This window comes from Carcharhinus amblyrhynchos, chromosome 23, assembly GCF_965287045.1.
Source record: "Carcharhinus amblyrhynchos chromosome 23, sCarAmb.v2.hapA, whole genome shotgun sequence".
Classification (NCBI taxonomy): domain Eukaryota; kingdom Metazoa; phylum Chordata; class Chondrichthyes; order Carcharhiniformes; family Carcharhinidae; genus Carcharhinus; species Carcharhinus amblyrhynchos.
Genome location: NC_137346.1, coordinates 38,072,854 through 38,091,385, shown reverse-complemented (window position 1 = coordinate 38,091,385; position 18,532 = coordinate 38,072,854). Strand labels below are relative to the sequence as shown.

General features: G+C 42.8%; 1 protein-coding gene across 2 annotated transcripts in view; it reads left to right on the top strand.

Moving 5' to 3' along the window:
• Positions 1 to 18,532, top strand: part of hip1 (huntingtin interacting protein 1) — a 249,818-nt gene that overhangs the window by 202,701 nt on the left and 28,585 nt on the right. For both annotated transcript variants that reach the window (XM_080210991.1, XM_080210992.1), the window contains exons 14-18: positions 699 to 882; positions 2,111 to 2,199; positions 13,828 to 13,944; positions 14,659 to 14,760; positions 17,655 to 17,849. In XM_080210991.1, coding sequence (XP_080067117.1) covers positions 699 to 882; positions 2,111 to 2,199; positions 13,828 to 13,944; positions 14,659 to 14,760; positions 17,655 to 17,849 — 687 coding nt within the window. The remainder of the gene's footprint in view (positions 1 to 698; positions 883 to 2,110; positions 2,200 to 13,827; positions 13,945 to 14,658; positions 14,761 to 17,654; positions 17,850 to 18,532) is intronic.

The window sequence follows — 18,532 nt, the reverse complement described above, 5'->3', positions numbered from 1 at the left end:
ACACTATTGCAGCAAATTGAAATGAAGTGTTATCAGTGCAAGTTAACTTTACCTTGAGGTTTTTTACCAATAGCAAGTACTTAAAATGCATCATGACTCTGGCGACAGCAGTGTGTTGAAATGTTGGGATCATTTTCACTGAGACAGAGTATGATTCACTATGTAAATGCTCCAGTTTCCCAGGAACAGTGCTGTTCCTGTCTGGGTAACAAATGTGTAAAGTTGTTTTAGGTGTCGGAGAGGAAAATAGATGTGATGAATGCAAGAAAAGGTGTCTCTGACAGTGATTCCTTCTTCCTGTCTCTTGATTTCAACTTGTGCGTGTCTTTGTCTCATGTGCTTTTGAACGTAATACCCAGTTGTACATACTCACTATCCTCCTTTTATTGAAGCCTCCTCCTATTGTCTCCTACTCTTAACTCATTCTTTCCTCAAATCTGTGGCACTCTACTGCTTTTTCTCCTCATATAAACATAAGACTTTTAAAAACCCAATTTTTATATTAATTGTCATTTATCTCAACAACACATCTTAAGGAAATATCCCACAGTCCTTCACAGGATGGTAGCCCCTCAGAAATTGGCTTCTTCCCTGCTGTTACTTTCATCCTGTGGTACCTTACCCTGTGGGCCTTAGTTTTTCCACATTGGAAATGGGTGAGTTGCAAATCCCACAAGAGCTCCTTCTGCTTGTTTCAGAGCAAGCGCCTGATCTCTCAGCTGAAGGGTCGAATCAGTGAGTTAGAGGCAGAACTGGCTGAGCAGCAGCACCTGAAGCAGCAAGCGTTGGATGAGAATGAATTCCTGAAGGCTGAGCTCGAGGAGGTGAAGAAGAGACAAGATGACACAGAGAAAGCCCAGAGGAGCCTCACAGAGATTGAACGTAAGTGCCAAATTTATTTTCAAGTGGGAAGATTAACCACTGCCCCCATACTTTGATGTATTCCTCTGGCTGCTGCTGCTTTTTATTCCGTATATGCAATGAATAACGTTAGAAATCCTCTGCCATTGTGAATTTAATGATTATCTTAACCAGTCAACCAGGGTTCAGTGTCCCTTCAACCTACCCATTCCATAACAGATTGGATCCCCTGTACTGTGATTGGACCAATCAGACCCATTGCCAAGGTTCAGTCTGAACCCCTGTACGTCAGCTGTGTTGCCATTTTTTGGATCTAAAATTGCTGCGAGGGAACGGAATTCACAGCATTGGAAGGCTGTATGATTTTGGGAACATGCTTCATCTTCCTCCCTTATTGAAAGCAGTGAGTCTGCTAATGTAAAGTGACTCGACATTTGAGTATCAAAAAGCAGAACGAACATCAGTTGGTTGTTCGGATCCGGGAGGATGGAAAATCACTGCAGTATTCTGCCTCCTAACAACATCCTCATAAGCACACTTCCAAGCAAGAGCCTCTGATAATAATTAGCAGTAGATGACTTGTACTTCATTCTCAACCCCAGTTGTATCAAACCTAATTGTAGTTCACCAGCTGCTGGATGGTTGAGATCAAACTGCCCAGCTGAGCTGAGATGTGTGGGACTTGGCATCACTGTTGGTGGAGCAGTCGAATTTGAGCTAACTTAAAGGATAAAGTTTAAACATGACAATGTTTCAGAAATGTGAACCTCAATACCACGACTGGAAGGTTTGAATTATAAGGAGTCGCTGGATAGGCTGGGACTTTTTTCCCTGGAGTGTGGGAGGATAAGGGGTGACCTCGTAGTGGTTTATAAAATCATGAGGGACATAGATAAGGTGAAGAGCCAAGGTCTTTTCCCCAGGGCAGGGCAGTCCAAAACTAGAGGACATAGGTTTAGGGTGAGAGGGAAAGATTTAAAAGGGACCCGAGGGGCAACTTTTTCTCACAGAGGGTGGTGCATATAGGGGACGAGCTGCCAGAGGAGGTAGTAGAGGCAGATACAATTGCAACATTTAAAAGATGGGCGCGGATTAGAGAGTTATGGGCCAAACACAGGCAAATGGGACTAGTTCTCTTTCAGAAACCTGGTTGTTGTGGATGAGTTGGGCAGGGGACTGTTTCTATGTTGTATATCTCTGAGTCTAATGACAAACTATAGACAGGAGAATTTTTTTTCTTGTTTCCCAGGGAAAGCTCAAGCCAATGAACAAAGGTACACGAAATTAAAGGAGAAGTACACGGAGCTGGTTCAGAACCATGCGGATCTACTGCGGAAGGCACGTTGTTTTTGAATGCCAGGATAATGTGCAACTCGGTAAAAGAGAGACTTTAAAATGTGGGAAACACAGCTGCAGTATTGAAGCAACTCCACATGTGAAACTTTACACACGGTTGCTTTTAAGTCACGTTCATGATTTTTTCATGACTGCAAATCCTGGACAGGCTGTAGGTCTGTGTGGACAATATTGTAAAAACTGTTCTGGCTGCTTGCACAGTCACCTGAGTACTTGGTCCACCCAGGGAAATGAAAGAAAGACATGTAACACCTTTCTGACCACTAGATGAGGTACTTTAGAAATGCAGTCAATGTTGTATGTTGTAATCAGTTTGTGTGCAGTAAGTTCCCACAATAGTGATGAAATAAATGACCAGTTCACCTGTTTTAGGTGCTTGTTGAGGTAAAAATGTTCAAGAGAACTTTCCTGCTCTCCTTTTTAATCATGGTGTAGGATTGTTTATGTCCGCCAGCAAGGTTAGGTTTAAAATCTCAAATGAAAAAAAGGCGGGCAGGATTTTAAGGCCTCGCTCATCCCAAAACTGTAAAATCCTGCCCAAGGTCAACAGATCTTTTCATGGGCTGCCCCTTGCCCACTCCAATTCCTGTGGCGGATGGGATGGTAAAATTCGGATCAGTATCTTCGACAGTGCAGTGTTCCCTGTTTAGGCATGACTGTCAACCTAGATTATGTGCTCGGATCTCTGGAATGAAACCTGAATGCAAAACTTTCTGACCGACACGAAAATGCTGTGGTAGCTGCTGATTTGGTGAGTGGTGCAGGGTGCCGGACCTTTGTGCCCCCACTGGAATTAGTGCAGGTTTTGACAAGCCTAAGGAATCTGGGAACGCCTGAGAGGGTGCTGGGTTGATACTCTGACTTTCACCCGACTAAAGTGCAGGTCCAAAGACTGTTTAGAGCAATGGTTAGCATGGCTTTTAAACTCTCCATGCTTTCAGACACTCAAAGAGCCACAATGTCCTTCTGCACATGCAGGTTGCTGTGATGTATAATTTTCCAGCCTTGGCAGAAGTGATGGGCGTAGTTGGAGGGTGAGAGATAATGTTTTGCCATGTTTTGTAGGTCTGTTACAGTGAACCCCTATTGTTGCAAGTGTTTGATATGTTAGAATCTCCGTCCTTTATTTGTTTCTATCAGAAACTGAGGATCGATGATGACGTGTTTTGGTCTAATAGTGTCAAGTGCAATCTCAACAGGTACATGTTCTGAGGCTTGATTTTGCTAACTGATAATTGGGTCCATTTTTACCATTTGGAATCATTATTTCTACCTGCCTTCACCACATCTGGTTTAGGCTTGTGCAACAAAATACTTTTCAACCAGAATTAACTCCTGTTTCTTTTAATAATGAGGTTTACACAAATTTGTATGAAAACTGTTTTTCATTGAGTTAGCCAAGTGTTCCTCTTTATTTTCCTTTGCGTCTTTTTTGACCCATAACTCGTTAACTTGCATTTCAATTATTTTCACAAACTTATGTATGTATGTAATATCATTGGGCAATTTAGGCCAAGTGGAGATCTAATTGAGGTGTACAAGATGATAAGGGAGATTAACAAAGTAAACATGGAGGGAATGTTTTTATCTTGTAGGGCAATCTAAAACAAGAGGTCATAGTTCTAAAAGTTTAAAGTTTATTTGTTCGTGTCACAAGTAGGCTTACAGTAACACTGCAATGAAGTTACTGTGAAAATCCCCCATTCGCCACACTCTGGTTCGTGTAGACTGATGGAGAATTTAGCACAGCTAGTGCACCTGACCAGCATGTCTTTCAGACTGTGGGAGGAAACCAGAGCACCCCGAGGAAACCCGTGGGAAGAATGTGCAGACTCTGCACAGACAGTGACCCAAGCCGAGAATTGGACCCAGATTCCTGACGCTGTGAAGCAGCAGTGCTAACCACTTTGCTGCCACCATCTGATATTTCACCATACCCAGAGATGGTCCTGAACTGGAAGCGTTGAATATACCTATCGCTCTGCACATGCTGCCCCTTCCCCATGCCTCTCCTTCGAGCAGGTCGGGTGTCACATATACTGACATTGGACAGAATTGTCTAATGTTTATTTGAGTGAAGTGATAGGAATTGGTGCACAGCAGTTTTCCCCTGTTGTCGGAGTTTCCTTATTGGCCAGTTAGCATATTTAAATTACCTTAAAGCACCAACATGTCAGCATTTTAGAATCCACTCCTTTGTGATTTTTTTTTTAAAAACGTTTAATGCTATGTTGTGTTTCTTTTGAATGTGTTTGCGTTAGATGATGGTATTTGATTTTAACAGGTCGGAAAGTATCCTATTCTGTGAGAGGGGGTTAGAGCTCTTAACTGCAGAATCCAACAGTTAAATCAACTCTCCGTACACGCCAGATACAACATCTGTGTTTAGCAGACTCATCGATAGATAATATCCACTTGCTATCTGTTTTTTTAAAGGCAGCTCATGCATCACAGACCTATAAGGATTAAGCAGAGATTACTTAGATGACTTACATTTGTGTTTCTTACAAAGCAAAAACATTTTACTGTTGTGTTCTGTTAACCCTGAGGGAAGCACTTCTTTCCAAAAATAGTAGACAGCAATGTTTCCCGAGGAGATGCTTTCAAGAAGAAAACTGCAATTTGCCAAAATGGAATGATGAGGCTGAATGGCTTCAGCATTTGAGTATGGGGTGATTAATTAGTGGGGGAGATTCCAAGAAGTCCAGGCACCTACATCAGGAACCGTACAGTCAACCGTACAGTTGTTTGACCATTATTGGTTAAGCGTTCCGATTTATCAGAATCATCTGGGATGAACTTAACTGCAGCATTTTCTGTTGATCGGGAAGTAACCTCATGATTGTTGAAAATGGACAAAAGCAATTTATATCAGGTTCCTTGCAGAGTATCATGCCTTTGTGTAACTTAGCAAGGCAGAAACATGAGCAGCGAGAAGGGAAAGGAATTGAAGGGAGTGGGGGAGGGAGGTCTGTGCTGAGACGTGGCTGAAAGGATAGAATTTTTTTGGAAGTAAGTAGAGAATGGTTTTGGGAGATAACACCAGAGAGCAGGTGATGTGATGAAAGAAAAGCTAGCTTTGAAGGTGAAATAGCGAACATGGGGAGCAAACAGTAGACTGGAGTTAGGAGAGGATTTGGATTGTGATTATAAAGCTGAAGAGAAGATTATCATTCTGATATGGTGAGGTAAAGCAGTAGAATAGATATTTTGCCGACATGCTGAACTGAAACTAATCCTGTGTTATTGCTCTCTGATTATTTTTGCGGCCCATTTATTTGTTGTCCTCGCATTTTAACATGCACGTAAATTTCTGAATTCCCCATCAGGAATCCATATCTTTGATCCCCTTGGAATAACAGCCCACTCTTTTGATGCTTGGCCTGCACAATAGGAGTGAAGCCCAAACCTCTCAAATCAGCCCTGCCTATCTGTAGTAGAGACAAGCCCTGATGTAGTTGAGGATAATATCAGATTTTTTTTTGAGAATTAGAGCAAACTTCCAGTAGATGATTGACCGAGCCAAGGTTATGAATAAAGGTATGCACACCCCACTTCCTGATGTGAATATCTGCCACAGAGGCATTCTGTGAGCATTTGTGGCTGTTGCTGAGGAAACCCGGGGCGGTATGCGGTATAAAAGAGTTCAGTGGTAGGGTTGACAAATGGGGATTATAGAGAGATATTCAGTCTGTGCCTCTGCAAGGCTCACCATTCATAATGATAGATTGTTACAGTTTGGGCTTTTGCCCAGCACATTTCCTTCGTTTCCCTTGCTAGACCGCAGCTTTCCGAAGTATCTGCAGTGAACTGAAACCTGGGTTTGTACCCCATGCTGTCAGTGCATTATTGTAACCCAGGCCTAATAATGAAGCAAACACTTGGAATGTCCATCTCAATCTCCTGTCACCTTAGAAACCAGAACATGGCACATCACTAACTCGGTGCATGCTCGCATGAGAACCACTAGTTTAGTTACAAAAGAAAATAAGTGAGAAGATGCAATAAAACATCAAACCAAACAAAAACTAACTTTACGGAATAACTAACATGGGGGTCTGTTTGTTTAAATGAGAAAATAAAGTCCAAACTTTTTGACTGCAGTGAGACTTGGGTCAGCTCTTGCCATTCAATACAGACTTGCTTATTGTCCTTCCTGAGCACCTCCCTGTATGTAAGCTACACCCACTTGGGTCAGAGGTTACTTTATTCACAAGGTGACTGTTCTGAGGTAGATCATGTTGAAACAATAGCACTTGATGCTTATTTTGAACTTGATGTCAAGGAGGAAAGACAGTTTTATTAAAGCTTTGCATGTCTTGGGCATCCCCAAATGTTTAAAGCAGAGACTGTTTTGTGGCAAGTTGAAAACCTCTACTTTGGTTCTATTTGCAAAAAGTTATTTTGCTTCATGCAAGAGGAGCACACTCCTGTTTACTTTTACTGTCAGTTTTTGACTTCAAGATTTTTATTAAGGACAAACTTAAACAGACATGAACCTTTAGGCTTAACCACAGACATTTGTATTAATGAAAGAAACACTCTTGATGCCCATGTTGCGCAACACTTTGATTTGATTTATTGTTGTCACGTGAAGTGTTGTTTCTTGCGTGCCATACAGTCAAAATATACTCTTCAAAGAGAAGGAAAGGAGTGCAGAATGTAGTGTTACAGTCATAGCTAGGGTGTAGAGAAAGATCAGCTTAATGCAAGGTGCGTCCATTCAAAGGTTTGATGGCAGTAGAGAAGAAGCTGTTCTTGAGTCAGTTGGTACATGACCTCAGACTTCTGTATCTTTTTTTGATGGAGGAAGGTGGAAGAGAGAATGCCCAGGGTATGTGGGGTCCTTAATTATGTTGGCTCCTTTGCTGAGTCAGTGGATGGGAGGCTGGTTTGTGTGATGGACTGAGCTTCATTCACAATCTTTTGTAGTTTCTTGCAGTTTTGGGTAGAGGAGGAGCCCTACCAAACTATGATACAACCAGAAAGAATGCTTTCTATGGTGCATCTGTAAAAGTTGGTGAGAGTTGCAGCTGATCTGTCAAATTTCCTCAGAATTCTGAAAAAGTAGAGGCATTGGTGGGCTTTCTTAACTATACTGTCAGCGTGGAGGACCAGGACAGGCTATGGGGGGGTGGTTGGGGGAGAGAAATAAACTCCACATGTGCTTCAAAACATTTCTAAATCTGCCAAGGGTAAACTGGATTCTGTTGTGTTAACCTGAGGCTGATTTCGTTTTTTAAGTTGTATTTCTTTTGTTGGGGTCCCAGACCAGAACCCCAAATTACACTAGGAAGCCAGACTAGACCCTAACAATTTTTCTATTTTGGTATAAATGAGGAAAGGATACTTCCTTCCAGGAATGATTGCCTGACTAATTAGGGATCTTTTATAGGAGAACAAAACTTTATTTAATTACACATTTTAAATATGACTCTAATGAAATGAAGCAGCTTAACTATTAACAGTTGACTGATATTTAAAAATGAAAGAAAGAAACTCTTGTAGCTTACGTCTGTTTCAGTTCCAAATAAGCAACGTTCCTCTTAGAGACATAAAGGCCATTTGAAATATATTTAGCAATCACAAATACACTTGCTATAATGAGTGTAGACAGCCTTGGAGTTTTCAGAGAGATATAGAGCTTTTAGAACCCTGCAAAACTCTCCTAACTTCAACAAGAAAAGGCAAACTCCAAGTCCTTTCTGCAAAAGCCTGTTTTTCTCCTCTATAGATTCAAGACTGTACATAAACCACAATGTCATGTGATCCTGTCAGTCACTCTAATCCGAAAGTCCAGGGGAATTAAGTAAACAAAAGTCCATTAACTCTATTTAACATAACCACTTGCAAGGTTGGAATGAACAATTATCCTGCTCTCCCAGCATCTGAGTGGAATTCACTCCAGACTTACTGACTGCCTGCAGCATAAAGCTGAATTTTTAAACATTCACCTTGAATACAAAAAAACCATACATATCCATATCAATTGCACTACTACCATCACATGTAGCACTATATGCAGCTTGAGGGATCCATTCCCAAAGCTTGCGACCTGGAGCTCACTTTGGTAGTTGTTTGGTAGAAATGTAATTGTTACATACCCCCTCAAATGTTTTAGATCATTGTGAGAAGGCAGCTCCTTTTGCAACCAGAGACTTGGCTAAGGCAGAAGTTGATTAAATCATGTCAAAGGGTAGAGATTTACCTGAAGGTTCTAAGGGAGATGGGCAGCTTGAATCCATCTATCTTGGAGTTTCCCAGAATGCCACTGGAGGGGGAAGCTGTTTAAATGCAACATAGAAAATTATGCTGTTCATTCATGTATTTTTTAATATATAAATAATATAGTCTGCACCTCATCCCAACTCTGTGCTATTTTCATCTGCCTCATAAAGAGAGGAGCAGTTGCATGTATTCTACCCCAGTGGCCTATGTAAAAATAAGAATTCTCTGTTAACATCTTCGGGTAATACTAGATATCTGGCAAAGCAGATTACTCTCCTCACCTTTGGAATGTGAACCAGACTGGAATACTAAACACAAGAAAATATGCAGCACACAAAACGATGGAACTGTCAGTGCAGGTTCTATATTTGTTAACTAGTCTGTGTGTAACTGCACAGTGTAATTGTCATAAGCAATTCCCAGGGCTGTTTGAGTTTTTTGGCACAGTATAGCGTTTTGGGTTAGCACATCTGCTGGACCTGGACCTTAACAGAAAAGGGTAGAAAGGACACGAATCAAGAATGAGAAGACTGCAAGTAAGGGTGATGTTCTGGAGGATGAGCGCCAAAGGGACTTCTTTATCTGAAATTCTCCGTTAACAATTCTGATTGCCACCCTTCAAAAAGGTGTGAAGAGGAGGAGTCAGAAAGTAGCATTGGGAATCATCTCCTTTGTAAGGGGGTATCAGTGATGAGGCAAAGAGCAAAATGTTCTCTGTTTTTTCAGTGTCAACTTGGGCAGGAAGTGCAGTGTGTAGCCCGCACCCTGTGCTGCCGGCTTTTCCCTCTGAAGTTTTAGACACTGGAGGAGGAGGGTCCTACAACATCATGCATGCCACGGGAGCAGTGCCTGAGTACTGGACAGACACAACCCATTTTTTGAGATACTTCGTGCTATCAGATTGGTCTTATCGGTAATCTTGTAAGTAGAGTCCAAGCCATTTGCTCACCATACCAGCTTGATGCTGAAATAGGGCACATCAAAGACATCCTGTGGGATAATGGCAGCCCTGATCAGATCATTTTGCACTGCATATTGTGCAAACTCATGACTGGACCTAAGGCCATCACTCCAGCGCTGAAAAGTGGTCAGCCTACCACAGATTACCTTGAAAGGGCGAGCTATCTTAAAACTTTGAGCAACAGGTGAAGCTAGCTGCTTCACGCTACTATACGGTAGCAATGCAAGTGGATTCACCACTAACAGGCTGCTGCTGCTGAGCTAAAAAGACATTGAGTCTATCACATAAATGAGCCGTGTGGTTTATGAATTTCAGTGCCTGTGTGATGCTAGGTATGTAGGCTGTACTTTGTAATGACTGGCAGATCATATTAGGCAGCATGTCCCAGCCACAGTTTGTAATGTGCGAGGTACAGATTGTAACCAACCGGCTGAAGCTTGCAAAGCTCAAAACATCATGTTCAACCTTAGATGTGATTCAGTCATTGGACAATGTTTGGTAAATAATGCTGTGTGCTGAGAATTACTCTGACAACCAGTTTAATATTGTTAGTCAGGTTCCCAGTGTGATGTACTGGGAGTTACACAGAGCCATGTTCTATGCAGACAGAATGGTCTTGTACACACATTGTGCCTGTTTCTGATTTTAAAAAAAAGTGACAGCGAGTCAGTTGCTAATTTATTCCCAGGGTAAAGCCTTGATCAATTGGGGTCAAGTTACCTGGTTTAAACTTTGAGAGCTGGTCTGGGGAACTGGAGTAGGGGCTGGTCTGGGCAGAGTGGGGTGGACGATGCGGTTCTGGATGGAGCAGAGATTGGTCTGGGTGTGTGAGGGTGGCCTGGGCAGAGTGGGTTGGGAGGATGTGCTACTGGGCAGAGTGAGGTGGGAGGATGCAGTTCTGGATGGAGCAGGGGTTGGTCTGGGTGTGTGAGGGTGGTCTGGGCAGAGTGGGATGGGAGGATGCGGTTCTGGGCAGAGTTGGGGGCTGGTGTGGAGGAGCGGGGGAGGGGGGTGGATGTGGTTCTGGCTAGAGCAAGGGTTGGTCTCAGGGAGCCAGAGTGGGGGCCAGTTTGGATGGATTGGAGGCCAGACTGGGAGAGGGGGATGTGGTCTGGGAGAAGCGGGGGCATGGTCTGGGGAGCGGGGGTGGTCTGGGGGAGCTGGACTGGGTGAGTCGAATTACTGAAGGGATGAATGGGATGATGTGATTGATCAGCTCCCCTTCTTGATATTTATTTGCTTTATTAACATTTCAGATGGACTCCCTTTCTTCAAATTGTGAAAATACATAGTGAGGATAAGCTGAGGAACCATTTGATTTTTCAGTCTGCTGGTTATAGAAATAAAAACAAAACCTAATGAGGAATTCTCACAGCACGCCTGAGCCATTCCTGTGCAAGGCAGTCAGCTCTGATTTTATCCCCCATTTAAGACAAAGGCAGCAATTCCTTTTCGCGAAAAGGTGAAACCTGTGCTTTAATGTGCAGTTTAAAGTAAAGGCTAGGCCGACTGCACCATCTGCTGGCTTCAAGTGGAAGAACCCTTTGGGAAGAGGGAGTAAAACGAACTTAAGAATTTGAGATATGAATAGGGCTAGTTATTCATTGTGTTGCGTCGTTCTGTGACAGAGCACTCCAATACAACTTTCCCTGCCTCATTTTCTGTGCTACAGTACATTAACTTTGATCAGGATGTTTCTGAGTGGCTGTCTCTCTCTCTGTCTCTCTCTGCCTGTCCAGTACTGAACACATTTTCCAGCTGGCTGATCTTTTTATCAATTCCTCGAGCAAAGCTGAGTTTTAATGGGAGTTGTGCTCTGAGTATTTCCTGACTGTGCAACTCATAGTAATCGGTTAGAAACTTGTATCGCTCTTGGGTTGTCTGAGACACAGAACATTGGCACTTTAAAATATACAGCTGATTCACGTCCATGTGCCAGTGAGATGAAAATTGACCCACGTGCTTTCAGTTCTCAAGCCCTATCTGGTTCAAGACTTGGTAACGTTAATGCTTTGCAGGAAAGCCACACTGATATGAAACGTTAAGTCTGTTTCTCCTTCCAGGTACTACTGGGTCTGCTGAGTTCTTTTCCAGCATTTTCTGTTTTACCTTATTTGTAGAATCTGCAGTATTTTGCTTTTATCTTGGAAATGGCTTTACACATCAGCCATTGCCCCGAGCCGAGAAGACAGAGTCCTCAGGCCGACACCACCACCCTACCCCCCCCACACGCGCGCGTGTGCGCACACTCGCGCACACACACACTACCACCACCACCACCACCCAGAGTAGAGGAAGACAACCTCCCAAGTAGCTGGATTATTGGACAGCTGGGATTAGTTTGGCTGGAGAATGGAGGTGTGCTGTAAGGAGGCACGAGCAGATAAATGATAGGCCACTGTGTATCCTTGTCCCTGGAACTCTGTCCTCAACATGTCTGCCACATCACCACCTCCCAGTGACTTTAAACCACCCCCATCCCCCCCAAACCCCCAGGAGCACCTGGAGGAAACCCATGGAGAACGTGCAGACTCCACACAGACCAGAATTGAACCCAGGTTCCTGGCACTGAGAGACAGCAGTGCTAACCACTGTGCCACTATGCCGCCATTTGTAAAGTGTGATAACAAAGTCCAAATAAATGAATGATGTAGATGGAACATAAATAAATAATGGACTGTCATTACAAGTGGACTAATAAATTAATGGAACAGTGGGTATGCTAATGATTTAATAATTAATAGAATAGGAGTGGCTGCAGGAAATCAATGAATGAATGGAGCAGTTGACACCTACCTTGCTACTTTGACTGTTATTGCTTCTTGCTGCAAGCTGATTTTCCTTGTTTTCATGCCCTCTTACTTTAAATGTGAAATAAGTGATTGCTATAAACTTTCTGACTGCAGAGATAAGTTGAAAAGAAAAACATATAAAAGATGCTTTCAATAAAACCCTATTGTTCACCAAAACACGTGTTAATATTGTATGGTTTGAGTGCTCCTGAGAAATTATTTCTGACCTAATTTAGTGATTTGGAAAGTTTGCTGGAAGCACATTGCCCAGTTAGAATGCAAGAAACCCATTAAGTCGGGGGTTGGTTGGGGAGATGGGTTATGGACCTCTGATCTCACTGAGATATCAGTAGCCCATATGAGGGGCATGTTGTCCGAGTTACTTGAGAGGTCTGGTGGCTGAAACATAGAAAAGATGTTGTCAAGGTAGCAGTTTACATAGAAGAATTACGCTTATAAACGGCTGCATCTGAGGACATTCTCCATGTTGGAATAAAACATGACCATAATTCTTGACCAGTAGAGTAGCATTTGCTCAGTTTTTCTTTGTGAATATCTGTATATAGACTTTTATGGTTAATGACACATCCCATGAATGAATAAATAAATAGTATTGGAGCTGAGGAATTAAATCAATAATCAGACACAAACATTTGTTGAAGTAGACAATATCAAAGCCAACTAATTAAGTAAGCATTAGAATATATGATTAAAAATAGATCAAGGATAAAAGCCAGTTAATTAAATCAGTAATATTGGGAGCATGGCTAGTCTGTTAAGCATTACCTGGAGTTGAGTCATGTAATTGATATCAGAATGAATTAATCAAAGACGTAATAGTTTAACTGGCTGGAGGAATTACTAGTTGCAGCTGGGAGGCAGAGAGAGTAGACATTAGAAAGTCAGTCTTATCTGTAACAAGAGTGACTTTAAGAAAATTCGTGAAAGATGTGGTTTTTTTAGGCTGCAAGTCCTGATGATCTAGAATGCTCTGACAAAGTGGTGGATGCAAAAACAAATAGAAGAAAGAAAACTTTGGGTGCCCTCGGGAAAGAACAAGAGATGATACTATTTGGATGGGTCTTTCAAAGAGCTGACACAAACATGATGGGTCAGATGGCCCCTTCAGTGCTGTATGATTCTGGTAAAAGCCTTCTTGTACTTCTCAGGAAGCTGTCTGGAGAGAGAGGGGCTTTTGAAGATGTGGAGATGGGTGGGGGAGACGCAGGTGGAGGTCATGGCAAAACGGTTTAGGGATGATCTTTGTTGAAGAGGTTGTTAACCAACTCAGACGAGGTGTTTGAGAATGATGCATGCTGATGAACTCTGCTGTTGAGTGTCTCTGAGCCAAGGCATGCTCTGGATGTGTTCTCTGGCCTACTGTGAGGTGCCTCGCTAAATATTTTTAAGACACGGGTTGATGGGTTTTTGATAAGCGAGGGGATTAAGGGTTATGGGGAGAGAGGGCGGGAATGTGGAACTGAGCCACGACAGATCAGCCATGACCTTATTGAATGGCGGGGCAAGCTCGAAGGGCTGGATGGCCTACTCCTGCTCCTATTTCTTGTGTTCTTATGTGAAAGTGCAGACTGATTATCCCATTGACGTTTCCCGCTTTAATTCATATAGAACGCAGAGGTAACAAAGCAAATGACATCGTTTCGCCAGACGCAGGAGGACATGGAGCAGGTGAAGAAGGAGCTGGAGGAGACAGTACATCAGCTGAAAGAGGATATTCAGCAGCAAGTGAGTGAAACAGCTAAACCAGATCACAGAACGAATCCCTGTCCAGTGATGATTGAGCTTAGGACCTGTGTAACCTCGAATGCTGGTGCAGCGGTCCTAATCCAGCAAAGAGGAAGACTCATCTTCGATCTGTTGCACTCTTCTGCAGAATTTGTGACCTCCTTTACCTTTGCTCCATCTCTCATGCTGGGATCTACTTCCATGCAATGCCGTCCATCCCCTAGTACCTTGCCAACTCTCCCCCCCCCCTCCTTAAACGTCTCCGCCTCTTGAGTTCACTCTGATTTTACGATGCTCCTCAAAACCTACCTCTGACTAAATCTTCGCCACCTATCTGAATATTATGTGCTGCTCAGTGTCACGTTTTGTGTGATAACATTCCAGTGAAACACCTCCCTATGTTAAAGGCATTGCACAAGTGCAAGCTGTTGCTCACATGTTGGCAGGACCTTTGACCAACAGCCAAACCCATTCCTATGCATCCACAGACAGTTCTGGCAGAGGCTGCTGAACAGAGATGTAGTTGGTTGCATTTCTACTGGGTAATGGATCATTTGTTGGCATTGATGTGGAGATGTGTAAAGGGAAGGATTTTTTTTCCTCCTGAGACTGGGGCTTATTTTTTCTGGAGCCTTTTCAACTCTTTGAAAATGTGAAATTGCAGTCAGTCCGCTGGCTTTCCTGCTGATAAATTTCTCTTTGCTGAAACTACAGGCTCAGGAGCAGACATGTGCCCTCGAATCCCTGCAGAAGGAACTCCGATCCAAGAATGAAGTGTTGGAAACCCTGAAAAGCTCGCATGCTGACTCCCAGCAGGTGAGGTTACATTTGCAGCCTCCAATCTTAGAGGCTGGGGGTCAAGAACTCTTTGTTCCGTTTGGTTAGTCCAAGTAAGTTAAACTAAAAAAAAGTTTAAAGTTATTCAGACAGGGCTGTGAACTGGACCATCCAAACCAGAGCATCTCACGTTTGGTTCAGATCTCTTTTGTTGCACTACCTGACTTCGGTTGAGGTAGAAATTGAGATGCTGTAAGCAACCTGAGCACCCCAGAGAATAAAAAGGAAAAATGGGCTCATGATCACCCACATCTGCTGGCAAATCTGTAGCGTGTACTTGTTGAGAGGATTACTGTTGGATGTGGTGTTATGCATGATTAAATTAAATGCACCAGTCTATGTCCACTCTCCCCAGCTGTCACTCCTGACAAGGGAAGCATGGGTCAGATGCAAAGCAGCAGCTTAGGAGCACTGATTGAGATTGGCAAATTTGGGGGGCGGGGCGGGGGGGTGCAGTGGGGGGGCGGGGCGGGGGGGTGCAGGGGGCGGGCGGGGCGGGGGGGGCGGGCGGGGGGGGGGTATTTCTTCAGGTGACAATCACCCTCCCACTTCCCCACCCTTGCTGTATAGAGGTTAGGCATTTGCTGTTTGAGGTGTGCTGAGCAGGAGAGGAGGTGGCTCCTGGCTTTTTTAACTTCCCCAGTAGGGCTGCATTTCAAACTGAAATGTCAAGATGATATTCACATTGCTGTCATTCATGATGGAAAATCATTTTGAGATGAGAGCCAGAATCTGAAGCGATGACCTCAACCTTTTAGTGAGTGCGGCTGGTAATACAAGCGAGATCATTATTGTGATTCTCGAGACGTTGACCTGAACATGGCCACTATGCTGATAAGGTCAAAGTCTGTGCAATGAGAGTGATGCTTGCTGAATCAGAGTTGAAATTTGCTCTAACAAGTGTGTGAGGTGCTTCGGCATGTGGGAAGCACACAGTTATTTTGTGAATGCAAAGGGAAACATTGCAGAGGTTGGAGGCAGTGTAGTTCATTCACTAATGTCTCTGATTGAAAGAGTCTTTAACTTGGATTTAGATTCATTTGTCTCATATTGGTCTAACTATCTATACGTGTCGCAAAGTTTTATTTAAACAACCAATGATTATAGTCAAGTCATTTTATTCAGTTAACAGAAATACAGAGTAACTGTTACTTTGTGAGAGATTGGGAATGATGATGCCCAGAGGGACCTGGGTGTCCTTGTTCATAAGTCACTGAAAGTTAATGTGAAGATGCAACAAGCGATTAGGAAGGCAAATGGAACGTTGGTTTTTATTACAAGAGGATTTGAGTACGGAATAAGGAAATCCTGCTGGAGTTGTATAAAGCCTGGGTGAGACCACATTTGGACTATTGTGCACAATTTTGGTCTCCTTACCCAAGGAAACATATTCTTGCAACAATGTAGCAAAGGTCCATCTGGGGCAGAGCAGAAATTGAGGAGATTGAACCTGTACTCCCTAGAGCTTAGAAGAATGAGAGGTGATCTTTTTGAAGCATACAAAATTCAAAAAAGGATTGCAGAGGCTCATTTATATCTATATTTATAGATTTCAATGATTTCAAGGGATAGTGCAGAAAATGGTATCGAGATAAAGATCAGCTATGATCTAGCTGAGTGGAATTGAGGGCCAAATGGTCTACCATTGTTCCTATATTTCTAACCCTGTGTTCCTTTATGAAAACGGAACATGCTGCAAGCATTCAGTTATCACCTGCAAAAGTTAAAGGCTTACATTATACGGACTGGTTGCACTCACTAGGTTTGTATTTCCTTGAATGTAGAAGAGTGAGGAATGATCCAATTGAGGTCTTCTGAGATGATTAAAGGAGTTGATATGGAATATGGAGAAAAGCTGCCTAGTCCAGAACAAGGGGGAATAACTAGAAAATTAAAGCTAGGCCTTTCAGGGTTGATGTCAGGAAGCACTTTTATACTCAGAAAATGGTATTGAGATAAAGATCAGCCATGATCTAGCTGAGGGGTGGAGTAGACTTGAGGGCCAAATGGTCTACCATTGTTCCTATATTTCTTACTCAGAGGCTTGTGAGATCTCGAGCACTCTCTTAAAAATACTGCCAAGGCAGAGGTCAATTGAGAATTTCAGAATGGAGATTGCTAGACTTGGGCAAAAGTGTTAAGGATTATGGGACGAAGACAGGTCGATGTAGTTAAACTACAACACATCTACCAAGATCTAATTGATAGGCAAAACAGGCTGAAGGGCTGGATGTTCAACTCCTGCTCCTGTGCGCCTAGAAAGAAAGTGTTTACGTTTGAGGTCTATGACCATTCATTCAAATGTTTGTTTTTTATCCTTTCTATCAAACTTTGCACAAAGTTAACAACAGAATTCAGACTTGCAATGTCCTATGTTAGGAGTTGTGGGTTTTGCACAAAAAGAAAAGACATAGTTTCCACAAGCAGATTCAAACTAACACAACTACCATAAAGATTTCATTGAAAGAGATGTTCTTAGCACTGCTCAGAGTACAAACTGATAGTAAAACCTGTACAGTTTGCCTGCATAAAACACCCCAATGACATCACCGTCAAATCATGTGAACAGCTCTTAAAGCAACCTTGCAACTGCTTAAACGTATAACAAAACTAAAATGCAATTGCAACAATGTAAAACAGTTCAATTGTTATTAAAAATTGAAAGTGTATTCGTGTTTGCTTCATTGTGGTGTACACATTACTATATAACATCCCTTTTTTTAAAAAAGGGACAAATAAAATACTTTTTAAAAAATTACCTTTCAATCCCTTTTAATTTGTTTTTAAGCTTTAAAACACTGTGGAAGTATGTGTTTATTTTGTTCAGTAAAGTTCAGAATACTTTCTCACTTTGTTTCTCCTCTCTCTGTTAGGCAAGCACAGTTATGGCATCAACAATTGAATCCCTGACATCAGAAAAGAAGGCATTAAGTGAGGCTGTTGATCAGAAGGAGAGTACATTAACCAGACTACATGCTGAGTTGGAGCAGCTGAAGGAGACTCTATCAGCAGAGAGGGACAATACCAGCCGAACGGTTGAGGGACTGCAGAATCAGCTGAATGAAAAAGTGAGCATTGAATGATTGTAGTCCGGATTCATGTATCAGTAAGAAATTCAGTCTCTGACAGGGTGGCACAGTGGTTAAAAGTGCACCTTCTCAGCGCCAGGCGACCCAGGTTCGATTCTCGGCTTAGGTTATTGTGTGTGTAGAGTCTACACGTTCTTCCCGCATGTGCTTGGGTTTCCTGTGGGTGCTGTGGTTTCCTTGCACAGTCTGAAAGATGTGCTGGTTAGGTGCATTGACCGTTCTAAATTCTCCCTCAGTGTACCCGAACAGGCACCGGAGTGTGGCGACTAGGGGATTTTCACAGTAACTTGATTGCAATGTTAATGCATGCCCACTTGTGACACTAAAATGAACTTGAACTTATCTGACAACAGTAAAGCACACCCAGTTGAAATGCGCACTGGGGTGAATATTCTGCTTGTGGCTGTGTTTTTTTTTTGGATGGATTTTTAACATCCACCAGAACCATTTAAAATATTACCTAAAGGGCAACACTTGCTGATAATACAGCATCCCCTCTGTACAGAACTGAAGTATTGGTCTAGATTGTGTGCTGAACTACTTAGTAATGAGAGTTGTAGTAACTGCACCAGATTGTCTCTCCATGTTCCTGTGCGCTCTCTGCAACAATTTCACACAAGCCACCCAGACCCCGACATCCCAGACTGGGTGGCGTTTGTGTT